The following is a 19816-nucleotide window of genomic DNA, read 5'->3' on the forward strand; positions in this document are numbered from 1 at the left end:
TAGTGTCCGTCTCCAAGTGTTTTCTACAGCCGTACGTTCAGTAGTGTCCGTCTCCAAGTGTTTTCTACAGCCGTACGTTCAGTAGTGTCCGTCTCCAAGTGTTTTCTACAGCCGTACGTTCAGTAGTGTCCGTCTCCAAGTGTTTTCTACAGCCGTACGTTCAGTAGTGTCCGTCTCCAAGTGTTTTCTACAGCCGTACGTTCAGTAGTGTCCGTCTCCTAGTGTTTTCTACAGCCGTACGTTCAGTAGTGTCCGTCTCCAAGTGTTTTCTACAGCCGTACGTTCAGTAGTGTCCGTCTCCTAGTGTTTTCTACAGCCGTACGTTCAGTAGTGTCCGTCTCCAAGTGTTTTCTACAGCCGTACGTTCAGTAGTGTCCGTCTCCAAGTGTTTTCTACAGCCGTACGTTCAGTAGTGTCCGTCTCCAAGTGTTTTCTACAGCCGTACGTTCAGTAGTGTCCGTCTCCAAGTGTCTTCTACAGCCGTACGTTCAGTAGTGTCCGTCTCCAAGTGTCTTCTACAGCCGTACGTTCAGTAGTGTCCGTCTCCAAGTGTCTTCTACAGCCGTACGTTCAGTAGTGTCCGTCTCCAAGTGTTTTCTACAGCCGTACGTTCAGTAGTGTCCGTCTCCAAGTGTTTTCTACAGCCGTACGTTCAGTAGTGTCCGTCTCCAAGTGTTTTCTACAGCCGTACGTTCAGTAGTGTCCGTCTCCAAGTGTTTTCTACAGCCGTACGTTCAGTAGTGTCCGTCTCCAAGTGTTTTCTACAGCCGTACGTTCAGTAGTGTCCGTCTCCTAGTGTTTTCTACAGCCGTACGTTCAGTAGTGTCCGTCTCCAAGTGTTTTCTACAGCCGTACGTTCAGTAGTGTCCGTCTCCAAGTGTTTTCTACAGCCGTACGTTCAGTACATGGACATATGTGTGTGTCTGTCTGCTGCGTGGAATATTCCATCACTTCAGACATAACAATATGTTTGGTAACATTGAGCATGTGAAGATTCCTGGGCACAGTGAAGTACACTTCTCCCTCGTTCCACGATGAGGGTTCCTCAGAAGGATACAGGCGGTTTGGTTGCATAGCAGTAGAGGGATACTGTTCTGTCTGCTTACTTTGCTGCTCTGATAACTAAGTCGTCTTTAATGAAGCTTTCTGTGATATGCAAACAACCAAACATATGTTTTGGGTCCTTAAAAAAAAAAAAAAAAAAAGATCTCCTGTGTCATGTAGGATGTGCATCTCTAATTTCTCTGTTACAGCCGTCAACATACAGCTAACATGTTGTTGTTTCTGTTCGCTGTTATCATCATGGTCTTCAGGACTAGTGGACATCTTCCTCTCCTTTTCTCAGCTTCTGTTTCCTCTCTCTCTCTTTCTTCCAGCTGTTACTATAGTAACCACCAGCCATGGGGAAGCAGAACAGCAAACTCCGCCCAGAGGTGATGCAGGATCTGCTGGAGAGCACGGACTTCACAGAGCATGAGATCCAGGAGTGGTATAAGGGCTTCCTGAGAGACTGCCCCAGCGGGAACCTCTCCATGGAGGAGTTTAAGAAGATCTACGGTAACTTCTTCCCTTACGGAGACGCCTCCAAGTTCGCAGAGCACGTCTTCCGCACCTTCGACGCCAACGGGGACGGGACGATAGACTTCCGGGAGTTCATCATCGCTCTGAGCGTCACGTCGCGGGGCAAGCTGGAGCAGAAATTGAAGTGGGCCTTCAGCATGTACGACCTGGACGGGAACGGATACATCAGCAAGTCTGAGATGCTGGAGATTGTACAGGTGAGGCGGGAACAGAGAGGTGGGATTTGTAGTTCTGGTGTGAGTTATTTGTAGGCACAGTATGTACGACCTGGACGGGAACAGATACATGAGGGTGTCTGAGATGCTGGAGATGGTAGAGGGGAGGGTTGAACTTCAGTAGTGTTGAGATGGTAGAGAGGAGGATTGACCTTCAGTAGTGTTGAGATGGTAGAGGGGAGGATTGACCTTCTGTAGTGTTGAGATGGTAGAGGGGAGGATTGACCTTCAGTAGTGTGTACCAACTGGACGGGAACAGACACATGTCTGAGATGGTAGAGATGGTAGAGACTACCTTCAGTAGTGTGTACCAACTGGTTGTCCTCTGTAGCGTGGTTCATGTTGACTGATTAGTTGTTGATCAGCAACATAATCTTACTGTTGGATTTCACTCCTGTAAAAACTTCACCTAAAATGCTTAGACCTCCTACACATACCGATGTCTATTGAAATATATACTCATGTTAACTCCTCGTAGAAATGTTGCCGACGCTGGCCAGATCTGTGATGAAACACTTGTCTAGTTCCTACCCCCAGACCAGTCCTAGTTCCTACCCCCAGACCAGTCCTAGTTCCTACCCCCAGACCAGTCCTAGTTCCTACCCCCAGACCAGTCATAGTTCCTACCCCCAGACCAGTCCTAGTTCCTACCCCCAGACCAGTCCTAGTTCCTACCCCCAGACCAGTCCTAGTTCCTACCCCCAGACCAGTCCTAGTTCCTACCCCCAGACCAGTCCTAGTTCCTACCCCCAGACCAGTCCTAGTTCCTAACCCCAGACCGGTCCTAGTTCCCAGACCAGTCCTAGTTCCTACCCCCAGACCAGTCCTAGTTCCTACCCCCAGACCAGTCCTAGTTCCTACCCCCAGACCAGTCCTAGTTCCTACCCCCAGACCAGTCCTAGTTCCCAGACCAGTCCTAGTTCCTACCCCGAACCCAGTCCTAGTTCCTACCCCCAGACCAGTCCTAGTTCCTACCCCCAGACCAGTCCTAGTTCCTACCCCCAGACCAGTCCTAGTTCCTACCCCCAGACCAGTCCTAGTTCCTACCCCTCAACCAGTCCTAGTTCCTACCCCTCAACCAGTCCTAGTTCCTACCCCTCAACCAGTCCTAGTTCCTACCCCCAGACCAGTCCTAGTTCCTACCCCCAGACCAGTCCTAGTTCCTACCCCTCAACCAGTCCTAGTTCCTACCCCTCAACCAGTCCTAGTTCCTACCCCTCAACCAGTCCTAGTTCCTACCCCCAGACCAGTCCTAGTTCCTACCCCCAGACCAGTCCTAGTTCCTACCCCCAGACCAGTCCTAGTTCCTACCCCCAGACCAGTCCTAGTTCCTACCCCCAGACCAGTCCTAGTTCCTACCCCCAGACCAGTCCTAGTTCCTACCCCTCAACCAGTCCTAGTTCCTACCCCTCAACCAGTCCTAGTTCCTACCCCCGATCAGTCCTAGTTCCTACCCCCGATCAGTCCTAGTTCCTACCCCCAGACCAGTCCTAGTTCCTACCCCCAGACCAGTCCTAGTTCCTACCCCTCAACCAGTCCTAGTTCCTACCCCTCAACCAGTCCTAGTTCCTACCCCCGATCAGTCCTAGTTCCTACCCCCGATCAGTCCTAGTCCTACCCCCAGACAGTCCTAGTTCCTACCCCCGATCAGTCCTAGTTCCTACCCCCAGACCAGTCCTAGTTCTATAAGATGGTGTCTGTGTGTTTATTCTCCAGGCGATCTACAGTGGGGAGAACAAGTATTTGATACACTGACAATTTTGCAGGTTTTCCTACTTACAAAGCATGTAGAGGTCTGTAATTTTTATCATAGGTACACTTCAACTGTGAGAGAAGGAATCTAAAACAAAAATCCAGAAAATCACATTGTATGATTTTTAAGTAATTAATTTGCATTTTATTGCATGACATAAGTATTTGATACATCAGAAAAGCAGAACTGAATATTTGGTACAGAAACCTTAGTTTGCAATTACAGAGATCATACGTTTCCTGTAGTTCTTGACCAGGTTTGCACACACTGCAGCAGGGATTGTGGCCCACTCCTCCATACAGACCTTCTCCAGATCCTTCAGGTTTCGGGGCTGTCGCTGGGCAATACGGACTTTCGGCTCCCTCCAAAGATTTTCTATTGGGTTCAGGTCTGGAGACTGGCTAGGCCACTCCAGGACCTTGAGATGCTTCTTACGGAGCCACTCCTTAGTTGCCCTGGCTGTGTGTTTCGGGTCGTTGTCATGCTGGAAGACCCAGCCACGACCCATCTTCAATGCTCTTACTGAGGGAAGGAGGTTGTTGGTCAAGATCTCGCGATACATGGCCCCATCCATCCTCCCCTCAATACGGTGCAGTCGTCCTGTCCCCTTTGCAGAAAAGCATCCCCAAAGAATGATGTTTCCACCTCCATGCTTCACGGTTGGGATGGTGTTCTTGGGGTTGTACTCATCCTTCTATTCCTCCAAACACGGCGAGTGGAGTTTAGAGCAAAAAGCTCTATTTTTGTCTCATCAGACCACATGACCTTCTCCCATTCCTCCTCTGGATCATCCAGATGGTCATTGGCAAACTTCAGACGGGCCTGGACATGCGCTGGCTTGAGCAGGGGGACCTTGCGTGCGCTGCAGGATTTTAATCCATGACGGCGTAGTGTGTTACTAATGGTTTTCTTTGAGACTGTGGTCCCAGCTCTCTTCAGGTCATTGACCAGGTCCTGCCGGGTAGTTCTGGGCTGATCCCTCACCTTCCTCATGATCATTGATGCCCCACGAGGTGAGATCTTGCATGGAGCCCCAGACCGAGGGTGATTGACCGTCATCTTGAACTTCTTCCATTTTCTAATAATTGTGCCAACAGTTGTTGCCTTCTCACCAAGCTGCTTGGCTATTGTCCTGTAGCCCATCCCAGCCTTGTACAGGTCTACAATTTATCCCTGATGTCCTTACACAGCTCTCTGGTCTTGGCCATTGTGGAGAGGTTGGAGTCTGTTTGATTGAGTGTGTGGACAGGTGTCTTTTATACAGGTAACGAGTTCAAACAGGTGCAGTTAATACAGGTAATGAGTGGAGAACAGGAGGGCTTCTTAAAGAAAAACTAACAGGTCTGTGAGAGCCGGAATTCTTACTGGTTGGTAGGTGATCAAATACTTACGTCATGCAATAAAATGCAAATTAATTACTTAAAAATCATACAATGTGATTTTCGGGATTTTTGTTTTAGATTCCGTCTCTCACAGTTGAAGTGTACCTATGATAAAAATGACAGACCTCTACATGCTTTGTAAGTAGGAAAACCTGCAAAATCGGCAGTGTATCAAATACTTGTTCTCCCCACTGTATAAGATGGTGTCTGTGTGTTTATTCTCCAGGCGATCTATAAGATGGTGTCTGTGTGTTTATTCTCCAGGAGATCTATAAGATGGTGTCTGTGTGTTTATTCTCCAGGAGATCTATAAGATGGTGTCTGTGTGTTTATTCTCCAGGAGATCTATAAGATGGTGTCTGTGTGTTTATTCTCCAGGCGATCTATAAGATGGTGTCGTCTGTGATGAAGATGCCAGAGGACGAGTCTACTCCAGAGAAGAGAACAGAGAAGATCTTCAGACAGATGGACACCAACAGAGACGGTAGGTCTCATCTCATCCACCTACAACACAGTACAGCCTACAGTGGCAGCCGATAGTGTTAGTGTATAGGGTATAGGGTATAGGGTATACCTCCGGAAGAGTTCATTAACTTCTCTGGGATATGTGGGACGGTAGCGTCCCACCTAACCAACAGCCAGTGAAATTGCAGGGCGCCAAATTCAAAACAACAGAAATCTCATAATTAAAATTCCTCAAACATACAAGTATTATACACCATTTTAAAGATAAACTTCTCGTTAATCCAGCCACAGTGTCTGACTTCAAAAAGGATTTACGGCGAAAGCACACCTTGCGATTATGTTAGGTCAGTACATAGCCACAGAAAAACACAGCCATTTTTCCAGCCAAAGAGCGGAGTAACAAAAAGCAGAAATAGAGATAAAATTAATCACTAACCTTTGATGATCTTCATCAGATGACACTCATAGGACTTCATGTTACACAATACATGTATGTTTTGTTCGGTAAAGTTCATATTTATATCCAAAAATCTGAGTTTAGGCGGGACGCTACTGTCTCACTCGGCCAAAAGCCGGAGAAAATGCAGCGCACCATATTCTAATAAATTACTATAAAAATCAAACTTTCATTAAATCACACATGAAAGATACCAAATTAAAGCGACACTGGTTGTGAATCCAGCCAACATGTCAGAATTCAAATGGGCTTTTTGGCGAAAGCAAACGATGCTATTATCTGAGTATAGCACAACAGTAAACAAAGACAGAGAAGCATATTTCAACCCTGCAGGCGCGACACAAAACGCAGAAATAAAAAATATAATTCATGCCTTACCTTTGACGAGCTTCTGTTGTTGACACTCCAATATGTCCCATAAACATCACAAATGGTCATTTTGTTCGATTAATTCCGTCGATATATATCCAAAATGTCCATTTATTTGGCGCGTTTGATCCAGAGCCACACCGGTTCCAGCTTGCTCAACGTGGCTACAAAATATCTCAAAGGTTACCTGTAAACTTTGCCAAAACATTTCAAACTACTTTTGTAATACAACTTTAGGTATTTTTTCAAGTAAATAATCGATTAAAATTGAAGACGGGATGATCTGTGTTCAAAACAGGATTAAAACAAACTGTAGCATGCTTTCTGGTTACGCGCCTCAAACAAACAGTACACTTCACTCGACCCTCGTTCTGAACAGGGCTACTTCTTCATTACACAAAGGAAAAACCCTCAACCAATTTCTAAAGACTGTTGACATCCAGTGGAAGCGGTAGGAACTGCACGAAGGTCCCTTAGAATTCTGTATTCCCAATGAAATCTCATTGAAAAGAGAGTGACCACAAAACAAAATCTAAATGGTTTGTCCTCGGGGTTTCGCCTGCTAAATAAGTTATGTTATACTCACAGACATGATTTAGAAACTTCAGAGTGTTTTCTATCCAAATCTACTAATAATATGCATATCTTATATTCTGGGGATGAGTAGCTGGTAGTTGAATTTGGGTATGCTTTTCATCCAAACGTGAAAATGCTGCCCCCTATCCTAGAGAAGTCAAACGTTAATATAACCTGACTGTCTCCTGTTGTTGTGTTTCTCCAGGTAAACTGTCTCTGGAAGAGTTCATTAAAGGGGCTAAAAGTGACCCCTCCATCGTGCGTCTGTTACAGTGTGACCCCAGCAGCGCTGGACAGTTCTAAACCACCCGACTTTGGGGGTCAAGACAAGGTAAGGCTACACTCTATTCATTTAGGTTTCCTGTTTCATTCCTGTCGATGTCTCACCCCGAGTGTGAGATCGAACACGGTTGCTTTGTAGTACCTGATTAATAGAGAGAAGACTGATTATCTGAAACGGGAATAGAGTGGCTCACTAACCAGTCTGTTACGTCCACCGACCTCCACTAACCAGTCTGTTACCTCCACTAACCAGTCTGTTACCTCCACTAACCAGTCTGTTACCTCCACTAACCAGTCTGTTACGTCCACTAACCAGTCTGTTACGTCCACTAACCAGTCTGTTACCTCCACTAACCAGTCTGTTACCTCCACTAACCAGTCTGTTACCTCCACTAACCAGTCTGTTACCTCCACTAACCAGTCTGTTACGTCCACCGACCTCCACTAACCAGTCTGTTACCTCCACTAACCAGTCTGTTACCTCCACCAACCTCCACCAACCAGTCTGTTACCTCCACTAACCAGTCTGTTACCTCCACTAACCAGTCTGTTACCTCCACTAACCAGTCTGTTACCTCCACTAACCAGTGTGTTACGTCCACTAACCAGTCTGTTACCTCCACCAACCTCCACTAACCAGTCTGTTACCTCCACCAACCTCCACTAACCAGTCTGTTACCTCCACCAACCTCCACTAACCAGTCTGTTACCTCCACTAACCAGTGTGTTACGTCCACTAACCAGTCTGTTACGTCCACCACCTCCACTAACCAGTCTGTTACCTCCACTAACCAGTCTGTTACCTCCACTAACCAGTCTGTTACCTCCACTAACCAGTCTGTTACCTCCACCGACCTCCACTAACCAGTCTGTTACCTCCATCAACCAGTCTGTTACCTCCACTAACCAGTCTGTTACCTCCACCGACCTCCACTAACCAGTCTGTTACCTCCACTAACCAGTCTGTTACGTCCACCAACCAGTCTGTTACGTCCACCAACCTCCACTAACCAGTCTGTTACGTCCACTAACCAGTCTGTTACGTCCACCAACCTCCACTAACCAGTCTGTTACCTCCACCAACTAGTCTGTTACCTCCACTAACCAGTCTGTTACCTCCACTAACCAGTCTGTTACCTCCACTAACCAGTCTGTTACCTCCACCAACCAGTCTGTTACCTCCACTAACCAGTCTGTTACGTCCACCAACCTCCACTAACCAGTCTGTTACCTCCACTAACCAGTCTGTTACGTCCACCAACCTCCACTAACCAGTCTGTTACCTCCACTAACCAGTCTGTTACCTCCACTAACCAGTCTGTTACGTCCACCATTCTCCACTAACCAGTCTGTTACCTCCACTAACCAGTCTGTTACCTCCACTAACCAGTCTGTTACCTCCACTAACCAGTCTGTAACGTCCACCAACCTCCACTAACCAGTCTGTTACCTCCACTAACCAGTCTGTTACCTCCACTAACCAGTCTGTTACCTCCACTAACCAGTCTGTTACCTCCACTAACCAGTCTGTTACCTCCACTAACCAGTCTGTTACCTCCACTAACCAGTCTGTTACCTCCACTAACCAGTCTGTTACCTCCACTAACCTCCACTAACCAGTCTGTTACCTCCACTAACCTCCACTAACCAGTCTGTTACGTCCACCGACCTCCACTAACCAGTCTGTTACGTCCACCGACCTCCACTAACCAGTCTGTTACCTCCACCGACCTCCACTAACCAGTCTGTTACGTCCACCGACCTCCACTAACCAGTCTGTTTTCTCCACCGACCTCCACTAACCAGTCTGTTACCTCCACTAACCAGTCTGTTACCTCCACTAACCGGTCTGTTACCTCCACTAACCGGTCTGTTACCTCCACTAACCGGTCTGTTACCTCCACTAACCGGTCTGTTACCTCCACTAACCGGTCTGTTACCTCCACTAACCGGTCTGTTACCTCCACTAACCGGTCTGTTACCTCCACTAACCGGTCTGTTACCTCCACTAACCAGTCTGTTACCTCCACTAACCAGTCTGTTACCTCCACTAACCAGTCTGTTACGTCCACTAACCAGTCTGTTACCTCCACTAACCAGTCTGTTACCTCCACTAACCAGTCTGTTACCTCCACTAACCAGTCTGTTACCTCCACCAACCAGTATGTTACCTCCACCAACCAGTATGTTACCTCCACTAACCAGTCTGTTACCTCCACTAACCAGTCTGTTACGTCCACTAACCAGTCTGTTACCTCCACTAACCAGTCTGTTACCTCCACTAACCAGTCTGTTACCTCCACTAACCAGTCTGTTACCTCCACTAACCAGTCTGTTACCTCCACTAACCAGTCTGTTACGTCCACTAACCAGTCTGTTACCTCCACTAACCAGTCTGTTACGTCCACTAACCAGTCTGTTACCTCCACTAACCAGTCTGTTACCTCCACTAACCAGTCTGTTACGTCCACCAACCAGTCTGTTACCTCCACTAACCAGTCTGTTACCTCCACTAACCAGTCTGTTACCTCCACTAACCAGTCTGTTACCTCCACTAACCAATCTGTTACCTCCACTAACCAGTCTGTTACCTCCACTAACCAGTCTGTTACCTCCACTAACCAGTCTGTTACCTCCACTAACCAGTCTGTTACCTCCACTAACCAGTCTGTTAGCTCCACTAACCAATCTGTTAGCTCCACTAACCAATCTGTTACCTCCACTAACCAGTCTGTTACCTCCACTAACCAGTCTGTTACCTCCACTAACCAGTCTGTTACCTCCACTAACCAGTCTGTTACCTCCACTAACCAGTCTGTTACGTCCACTAACCTCCACTAACCAGTCTGTTACCTCCACTAACCTCCACTAACCAGTCTGTTACCTCCACTAACCTCCACTAACCAGTCTGTTACCTCCACCAACCAGTCTGTTACCTCCACCAACCAGTCTGTTACCTCCACCAACCAGTCTGTTACCTCCACCAACCAGTCTGTTACGTCCACCAACCAGTCTGTTACCTCCACTAACCAGTCTATTACCTCCACTAACCAGTCTGTTACCTCCACTAACCAGTCTGTTACCTCCACCAACCAGTATGTTACCTCCACCAACCAGTATGTTACCTCCACCAACCAGTCTGTTACCTCCACTAACCAGTCTGTTACGTCCACTAACCAGTCTGTTACCTCCACTAACCAGTCTGTTACCTCCACTAACCAGTCTGTTACCTCCACTAACCAGTCTGTTACGTCCACTAACCAGTCTGTTACCTCCACTAACCAGTCTGTTACCTCCACTAACCAGTCTGTTACCTCCACTAACCAGTCTGTTACCTCCACTAACCAGTCTGTTACCTCCACTAACCAGTCTGTTACGTCCACCAACCAGTCTGTTACCTCCACTAACCAGTCTGTTACCTCCACTAACCAGTCTGTTACCTCCACTAACCAGTCTGTTACCTCCACTAACCAGTCTGTTACCTCCACTAACCAGTCTGTTACCTCCACTAACCAGTCTGTTACCTCCACTAACCAGTCTGTTACCTCCACTAACCAGTCTGTTACGTCCACTAACCAGTCTGTTACCTCCACTAACCTCCACTAACCAGTCTGTTACCTCCACCAACCAGTCTGTTACCTCCACTAACCAGTCTGTTACCTCCACCAACCAGTCTGTTACCTCCACCAACCAGTCTGTTACCTCCACCAACCAGTCTGTTACCTCCACTAACCAGTCTGTTACCTCCACTCCACCAACCAGTCTTTGTTATTCTATTTCCAGTTCTTATTGGGTGAATCCAAATAGCCCCTCCCCCCTCCACCTTTGGCGCAAACTGATGAAGAAGAAAAGCCATGCCTTCAAATGATGACACTGAAGACAACGGGGCCAATGAGAGGCAGCCATGTTCTCCAGACTCCTCCCTCCTCCTCTCTGACCACTCCCAACCTGACAACATCTCCAGGCTCTCGTGATCCCAGTCACGATGTGATCCAGTCCACTTGCCATGTATTTGATCTCTCGTGATCCCAGTCATGTGATCCAGTCCACTCGCCATGTATTTGATAAGTCCTAGGGGTTTACATCCCAAATCACACCCATTTTCTCTGTATTGCAGAACTTTAAGCCCTGTAGGCTCTGGTCTGCAGTAGTGCACTACATAGGGAATAGGGCCCTGGTCTGCAGTAGTGCACTACATAGGGAATAGGGCTCTGGTCTGCAGTAGTGCACTACATGGGGAATAGGGCCCTGGTCTGCAGTAGTGCACTACATGGGGAATAGGATGCCGTTTGAGACGTATCCCGTCCTGTTTTAAGGCTGTCAACTGGACTCTCTGTTTGGTTGTCAGTGTTCTGGACACACCCACTGCCCTCAACTAGGTCCTCCTAGCTCTTGTGTATCGTAAACCGTTTGAGAGAGAGAGGGAATGAGAGAGAGAGAGAGGGAATGAGAGAGAGAGAGGGAATGAGAGAGAGAGGGAATGAGAGAGAGAGAGGGAATGAGAGAGAGAGAGGGAGGGAGAGAGAGAGAGGGAGGGAGAGAGAGAGGGAATGAGAGAGAGAGGGAGGGAGAGAGAGGGAGGGAATGAGAGAGAGAGAGGGAATGAGAGAGAGAGAGGGAGGGAGAGAGAGGGAGGGAATGAGAGAGAGAGAGGGAATGAGAGAGAGAGGGAATGAGAGAGAGAGAGGGAATGAGAGAGAGAGAGGGAGGGAGAGAGAGGGAGGGAATGAGAGAGAGAGAGGGAATGAGAGAGAGAGAGGGAGGGAGAGAGAGGGAGGGAATGAGAGAGAGAGAGGGAATGAGAGAGAGAGAGGGAATGAGAGAGAGAAAGGTTGTGAGATTTGTCCCATGGATGGAAAGAGAACTGAGTTATTTTACTGTTAGAATGTGGATGTGTTGGATGTGTTTTTCAGGCTTGATACACTTGTGTTAAGTTGTACTATTTTGAATTAATATTTGTGCTGGTATTTTTCAGACTCCAGTTAAAGATTGGGGTCTCCATATAGTACTATGCAGATACTGTTAAAGGCCTTTAGTCATGGTTGGAAGTACCTCTAGTGAAATAAAGGATGAGGACTGTCCCCAGGGACGTGTCCCAAAGGGCACCCTATATAGTGCACTACTTTAGACCAGGACCCATAGGGCTCTGGTCCCTGTGGTCTGCAGTAGTGCACTATATAGGGTGCCCTTTGGGACACTTCCTGTCACAGATAATGTGGTTATTGATGTTAACTACATGGTTATTTTTGACATGTTTCTCTTAAATATATGTGTTTTATAGAAAAGAAAATGTTTAAAAGACTTTAAAATGGTAAATTGCATTTCAAATTTAAAATGTTAGAATGATCCTTAAGCAGAGCCTTCGAGACATTTGTTCACAGCCTTATGGGCTGTTAATAAGTTAAACGAGACCCCCTCCTCCTCCTCCAGGAAGTAGAAATGGTTACAGAACAAATGTAATGAGCTGCGTTTCCATAGAAGTTGTTTAAAGGATATGAAGCAATTCTGTTGTGTTTCTCATCTACTGTTGTGAAGAGAAACAACGTCACATTGTGGATGTTTTAACTGGCGCATGTTAAACACATGTTTCAATCTGGGGGGGGGTTTGTTTTGGAACAGGTTCCTGTACGTACGGTGCATGTGTGTGTGTTCATGTGCTGATGGTTTTCAGTGGTGATTGACTAGCTTGTGGCCTCCCCGCCCACTGATGTTGTGAAAGTCACTGTGTTATTACGGATAACCAACTGTTTCCTCTGGTTTCTCGACAGCAGCGAAGCTTTTGTAGAGAGAGAGCAGCTCCTATGACCAGCTCAAGCCCTGCCACTGGCCAATGACCATAGACCACCACAGATCTGCCCTGTTGAATGGGGTACAGTACCTTTACAGATATGTTGTGGTGTCTTAGTTATGTTCAACCATAACCAACCCTGTTATATTCAACCTGTTATATTCAACCACAACCGACCCTGTTATATTCAACCACAACCAACCCTGTTATATTCAACCACAACCGACCCTGTTATATTCAACCACAACCAACCCTGTTATATTCAACCACAACCAACCCTGTTATATTCAACCACAACCAACCCTGTTATATTCAACCACAACCAACCCTGTTATATTCAACCACAACCGACCCTGTTATATTCAACCACAACCAACCCTGTTATATTCAACCACAACCGACCCTGTTATATTCAACCACAACCGACCCTGTTATATTCAACCACAACCGACCCTGTTATATTCAACCGACCCTGTTATATTCAACCGACCCTGTTATATTCAACCGACCCTGTTATATTCAACCGACCCTGTTATATTCAACCGACCCTGTTATATTCAACCACAACCGACCCTGTTATATTCAACCACAACCGACCCTGTTATATTCAACCACAACCGACCCTGTTATATTCAACCACAACCAACCCTGTTATATTCAACCACAACCAACCCTGTTATATTCAACCACAACCGACCCTGTTATATTCAACCACAACCGACCCTGTTATATTCAACCACAACCGACCCTGTTATATTCAACCACAACCGACCCTGTTATATTCAACCACAACCGACCCTGTTATATTCAACCACAACCGACCCTGTTATATTCAACCACAACCGACCCTGTTATATTCAACCACAACCGACCCTGTTATATTCAACCACAACCGACCCTGTTATATTCAACCACAACCGACCCTGTTATATTCAACCACAACCGACCCTGTTATATTCAACCACAACCGACCCTGTTATATTCAACCACAACCGACCCTGTTATATTCAACCACAACCGACCCTGTTATATTCAACCGACCCTGTTATATTCAACCGACCCTGTTATATTCAACCGACCCTGTTATATTCAACCACAACCGACCCTGTTATATTCAACCGACCCTGTTATATTCAACCGACCCTGTTATATTCAACCACAACCGACCCTGTTATATTCAACCACAACCGACCCTGTTATATTCAACCACAACCGACCCTGTTATATTCAACCACAACCAACCCTGTTATATTCAACCACAACCAACCCTGTTATATTCAACCACAACCGACCCTGTTATATTCAACCACAACCGACCCTGTTATATTCAACCACAACCGACCCTGTTATATTCAACCACAACCGACCCTGTTATATTCAACCACAACCGACCCTGTTATATTCAACCACAACCGACCCTGTTATATTCAACCACAACCGACCCTGTTATATTCAACCACAACCAACCCTGTTATATTCAACCACAACCAACCCTGTTATATTCAACCACAACCAACCCCATAACAAGGATCTGGCCCTGAGATATATATATACACACACACAATACCCCCTAGCGACAGCACAACCCCATAGCAACCCCATAGTGACAACACAACCCCATAGCAACCCCATAGTGACAACACAACCCCATAGCAACCCCATAGTGACAGCAAAACCCCATAGCAACCCCATAGTGACAACACAACCCCATAGCAACCCCATAGTGACAGCACAACCCCATAGCGACAACACAACCCCATAGCAACCCCATAGTGACAGCACAACCCCATAGCGACAACACAACCCCATAGCAACCCCATGGTGACAAAGCAAAAACAGGTTTTTAGACATTTTTAAAACTGTATTCAGACCCTTCACTCAGTACTTTGTTGAAGCACCTTTGGCAGCGATTACAGCCTCGAGTCTTCTTGGGTATGACGCTACAAGCTTGGCACACCTGTATTTGGGGAGTTTCTCCCATTCTTCTCTTCAGATCCTCTCAAGCTCTGTCAGGTTGGATGGGGAGCGTTGCTGCTCAGCTATTTTCAGGTCTCCATAGATGTTCGATCGGGTTCAAGTCCAGGCTCTCGCTGACCTAGTCAAGGACTTGTCCCAAAGCCACTCCTGCGTTGTCTTGGCTGTGTGCTTAGGGTTGTTGTCCTGTTGGAAGGTGAACCTTTGCCCCAGTCTGAGGTCCTGTGCGCTCTGGAGCAGGTTTTCATCAAGGATCTCTCTGTACTTTGCTCTGTTCATCTTTGCCTCGATCCTGACTAGTCTCCCAGTCCCTGCCACTGAAAAACATCCCCACAGCATGATGCTGCCACCACCATGCTTCACCGTAGGGATGGTGGCAGGTTTCTTCCAGACGTGACGCTTGGCTTTCAGGCCAAAGAGTTCAATCTTGGTTTCATCAGACCAGAGAATCTTATTTCTCATTGTCTGAGAGTCCTTTAGGTGCCTTTTGGCAAACTCCAAGCTGGCTGTCATGTGCCTTTTACTGAGGGGTGGCTTCCATCTGGCCACTCCACCATAAAGACCTGATTGGTGAAGTGCTGCAGAGATGGTTGTCCTTCTGGAAGGTTCTCCCATCTCCACAGAGGAACTCTGGAGCTCTTCTCCCCCAATTGCTCAGTTTGGCCGGGCAGCCAGCTCTAGGAAGTATTGGTGGTTCCAAACATCTTCCGTTTATGAATGATGGAGGCCACTGTGTTCTTGGGGACCTTCAACGCTGCAGACATTTTTTGGTACCCTTCCCCAGATCTGTACCTCGACCCAATCCTGTCTCGGAGCACTACAGACCTCATGGCTTGGTTTTTGCTCTGACGTGCACTGTCAACTGTGGGACCTTATATAGACAGGTGTGTGCCTTTCCAAATCATGTCCAATCGTGAATTTACCACAGGTGGACTCTAATCAAGTTGTAGAAACATCTCAAGGATGATCAATGGAAACAGGATGCACCTGAACTCAGTTTCGAGTCTCATAGCAAAGGGTCTGAATAATTATCTAAATAAGTGCTGTTTTTGTTGTAAATAAATGTGCAAACATTTTGAAAAACCTGTTTTCGCTTTGTCATTATGGGGTATTGTGATGTCATTATGGAGTATTGTGATGTCATTATGGAGTATTGTGATGTCATTATGGAGTATTGTGATGTCATTATGGAGTATTGTGATGTCATTATGGAGTATTGTGATGTCATTATGGAGTATTGTGTCCATTTTAGAGTAAGGCTGTAACGTAACAAAATGTAGAAAAAGTGAAGGGGTCTGAATACTTTCCAAATGCACTGTGTGTGATATAGATAGGTATATATCTATCTCTCTCTATATATCTATACACACAGTTGAAGTCGGAAGTTTACATACACCTTAGCCAAATTCATTTAAACTCAGTTTTTCACAATTCCTGACATTTAATCCAAGTAATAATTCCCTGTCTTAGGTCAGTTAGGATCACCACTTTATTTTAAGAATGTGAAATGTCAGAATAATAGTAGAGAGAATGATTTATTTCAGCTTTTATTTCTTTCATCACATTCCCAGTGGGTCAGAAGTTTACATACACTCAATTAGTATTTGGTAGCATTGCCTTTAAATTGTTTAACTTGGGTCAAACGTTTCAGGTAGCCTTCCACAAGCTTCCCACAGTAAGTTGGGTGAATTTTGGCCCATTCCTCCTGACAGAGCTGGTGTAACTGATTTAGGATTGTAGACCTCCTTGCTTGCACACGCTTTCTCAGTTCTGCTCACAAATGTTCTATACAGATGAACGTGGTACCTTCAGGCATTTGGAAATTGCTCTCAAGAATGAACCAGACTTGTGGAGGTCTACAATTTATTTTCTGAGGTCTTGGCTGATTTATTTTGATGTTCCCATGATGTCAAAGAGGCACTGAGTTTGAAGGTAGGCCTTGAAATACATCCACAGGTACACCTCCAATTGACTCAAATTATGTCAATTAGCCTATCAGAAGCTTCTAAAGCCATGACATCATTTTCTGGAATTTTCCAAGCTGTTTAAAGGCACAGTCAACTTAGTGTATGTAATCTTCTGACCCACTGGAATTGTGATACAGTGAATTTTAAGTGAAATAATCTGTCTGTAAACAATTGTTGAAAAAATTACATGTGTCATGCACAAAGTAGATGTCCTAATCGACTTGCCAAAACTATAGTTTGTCAACAAGACATTTGTGGAGTGGTTGAAAAACAAGTTTTAATGATTCCAACCTAAGTGTATGTAAACTTCCGACTTCAACTGTGTGTGTGTGATATATTACAAAAGTATGTGGACACCCCTTCAAATTAGTGGATTTGTCTATTTCAGCAACACTGTTCCTGACAGGTGTATAAAATCGAGCACACAGCAATGTAATCTCCATAGACAAACACTGACAATAGAATGTACCTTACTGAAGAGCTCAGTGACTTTCAACACCGTCATAGGATGCCACCTTTCCAACAAGTCAGTTTGTCAAAAATCTGAGTTGCCCCGGTCAACTGTAAGTGCTGTCATTGTGAAGTGAAACGTCTAGGAGCAACAACGGCTCAGCCACGAAGTGGTAGGCCACACAAGCTCACAGAACGGGACCACCGAGTGCTGAAGCGCGTAAAAATCATCTGTCCTCGGTTGTAACACTCGCTACCGAGTTCCAGACTGCCTCTGGTAAGCAACGTCAGCACAAGAACTGTTGGTTGGGACCTTCATGAAATGGGTTTCCATGGCCGAGCAGCCGCACACAAGCCTCAGATCACCATGCACAATGCCAAGCGTCAGCTGGAGTGGTGTAAAGCTCACCGCCATTGGACTCTGGAGCAGTGGAAACGTGTTCTCTGGAGCGATGAATCACGCTTCACCATCTGGCAGTCCGATGAACAAATCGGGGTTTGGCGGATGCCAGGAGAACGCTACCTGCCCTAATGCATAGTGCAAACTGTAAGGTTTGGTGGAGGATGAATAATGGTCTGGGGCTGTTTTTCATGGTTCGGGCCCCTTAGTTCCAGTGAAGGGAAATCTTAACACTACAGCATACAATGACGTTCTAGACGATTCTGTGCTTCCAACTTCGTGGCAAGAGTTTGGGAAAGGCCCTTTCCTGTTTCAGCCTGACAATGCGCCTATGCACAAAGCGAGGTCCATACAGAAATTGTTTGACGAGATCGGTGTGGAAGAACTTGACTGGCCTGCACGGCGCCCTGACCTCAACTCCATCGAACACCTTTGGGATGAATTGGAACGCCGACTGCGAGCCAGGCCTAATCGCCCAACATCAGTGCCTGACCTCACTAATGCTCTCGTGGCTTAATGGAAACAAGTCCAGCAGCAATGTTCCAACATCTAGTGGAAAGCCTTCCCAGAAGAGTGGAGGCTGTTATAGCAGCAAAATGGGGGAAACCAACTCCATATTAACACCCATGATTTTGGAATGAGACGTTTGACTAGCAGGTGTCCACATACTTTTGATCATGTAGTGACAAATGTACAGACACACACACACAGAGTATGTAACATACAGTGTATATACAGTACATACATCCTCTCAGAGCTCACAGGCGTTCTCCTCTTCCCCCCCCCCCCCTAGCGTTCAGTCCTGCTTCAGGCCCCAGATCAGTTATACCAGTCAGGAACCCATTGAACTGACCCTTCCATCTCCTGTTAATGGAATGTAACTCAGGCCCCAGATCAGTTATACCAGTCAGGAACCCATTGAACTGACCCTTCCATCTCCTGTTAATAGAATGTAACTGAGGCCCCAGATCAGTGGTTTCAGTTGGCTTACTGTTCATCGGACAAATCTTGGAATGTTTTTTTAATAACTGCTGTTTTGTAAAAAAAAAAAAAAAAGTACATTTTAAAATAACTGAGAATCACAACTACTGCAATGATTTTCACATTGGAATGGCTTTTTATTGTATTTCTATCTTGTTTTTAGCTGTCAGGTGTAACATTTCTGTAAGAAATAAATTAACCATGGCATCATGTGGTCATGTGCCAAATAAACACGAAACAGTATTGTATAAATTTATACTGTAAAATGATCTGTCGAACAAAATGTTTGTACTCGTTTGGATTTTGTAGATTTTGTATTGGTGTCCTGTATTTAGTGAACTTGTAGTTTTTTTTTAACACATGATTTAGTTGGGTTTTTTTGTCAACTTTTAAAAAGCAAGAATTAAATCTGCAAGTTTTCTGCCCGAATGTTGGATGTCGTGTCGTCTTTTTCCAAGTCTCATGTTTTGTTGGTTTCAATAGGATGCAACTACTCACTAATAACAGGGAGGCCAGAGACAAGTAGTTGGGACATTGAGGTTTCTGCGTTATGATGCGTTTACGTGACACGACAACATTCTATGGCGGCCATATTAGCTCCCCGTTAACATTACATGGGGAGTATTTAAACAATGATATGTATCTGAAGAATTACAACATTATAAAAGTTGGCCCAACTCTAAATATCTTGACTCTGAGCTACGATTACATACAACACAGGAATCCCTCTGTATTGACTGTATTAACTACTGAACTGGAGAAGACTAGTCCACATCAGCTAATATCAGATCTATCTGTAGATAAATGAAGCAAATTAGGTTTTTGAACACAGGAAATGGTTTTGTTCCCAAATGCTTCGATGATTGTTGCTCTGGTGATATCCTCACAGACAGCATAAAGAGTCTTCTCAATGAGGGTTCGTGATTATACACAAGAGGAAGAGATATGATTGAATAATAACCTCTAGAGAATCAACTCCGCTAACCCCCCCAATGAGACCATTTTAATCAATATGCATCAAACCAGGACAGTCATCAGAATTAGAAATATCTGTGTGGTTAATTATCTCTTCACTGGTTGGACAATTCCCTGTTGATCCTAAAGAAAGTTTGAAAAGGCTGGGCAACAAAAAGAGGACTTCACTGGGGCGGGGGGTTTATGTGGCTTTGTATCTGT

At 45.7% G+C, this 19816-nt stretch overlaps 1 protein-coding gene across 1 annotated transcript; it reads left to right on the forward strand.

Annotated features, from left to right (window-relative positions):
• The first annotated feature begins 1320 nt into the window (after positions 1 to 1320).
• LOC139572786 (neurocalcin-delta A) lies at positions 1321 to 19069 on the forward strand. Its single transcript, XM_071395555.1, has 4 exons — positions 1321 to 1778; positions 5310 to 5415; positions 7004 to 7129; positions 10864 to 19069. The coding sequence occupies exons 1-3, from the start codon at positions 1401 to 1403 to the stop codon at positions 7099 to 7101; spliced, it is 582 nt and encodes a 193-aa protein (XP_071251656.1). The 5' UTR covers positions 1321 to 1400; the 3' UTR covers positions 7102 to 7129; positions 10864 to 19069.
• Positions 19070 to 19816: the final 747 nt, after the last annotated feature.

The sequence above is a fragment of the Salvelinus alpinus genome, chromosome 4, assembly GCF_045679555.1.
Source record: "Salvelinus alpinus chromosome 4, SLU_Salpinus.1, whole genome shotgun sequence".
Classification (NCBI taxonomy): Eukaryota; Metazoa; Chordata; class Actinopteri; order Salmoniformes; family Salmonidae; genus Salvelinus; species Salvelinus alpinus.

Excerpts from the sequence above, each read along its gene's own strand:
- LOC139572786 (XM_071395555.1), top strand. The coding sequence starts at position 1,401 with ATGGGGAAGCAGAACAGCAAACTCCGCCCAGAGGTGATGCAGGATCTG. Across the intron at positions 1,779-5,309 it reads AGATGCTGGAGATTGTACAG|GCGATCTATAAGATGGTGTC; the intron begins GTGAGGCGGGAA and ends TTTATTCTCCAG. Across the intron at positions 5,416-7,003 it reads GATGGACACCAACAGAGACG|GTAAACTGTCTCTGGAAGAG; the intron begins GTAGGTCTCATC and ends GTGTTTCTCCAG.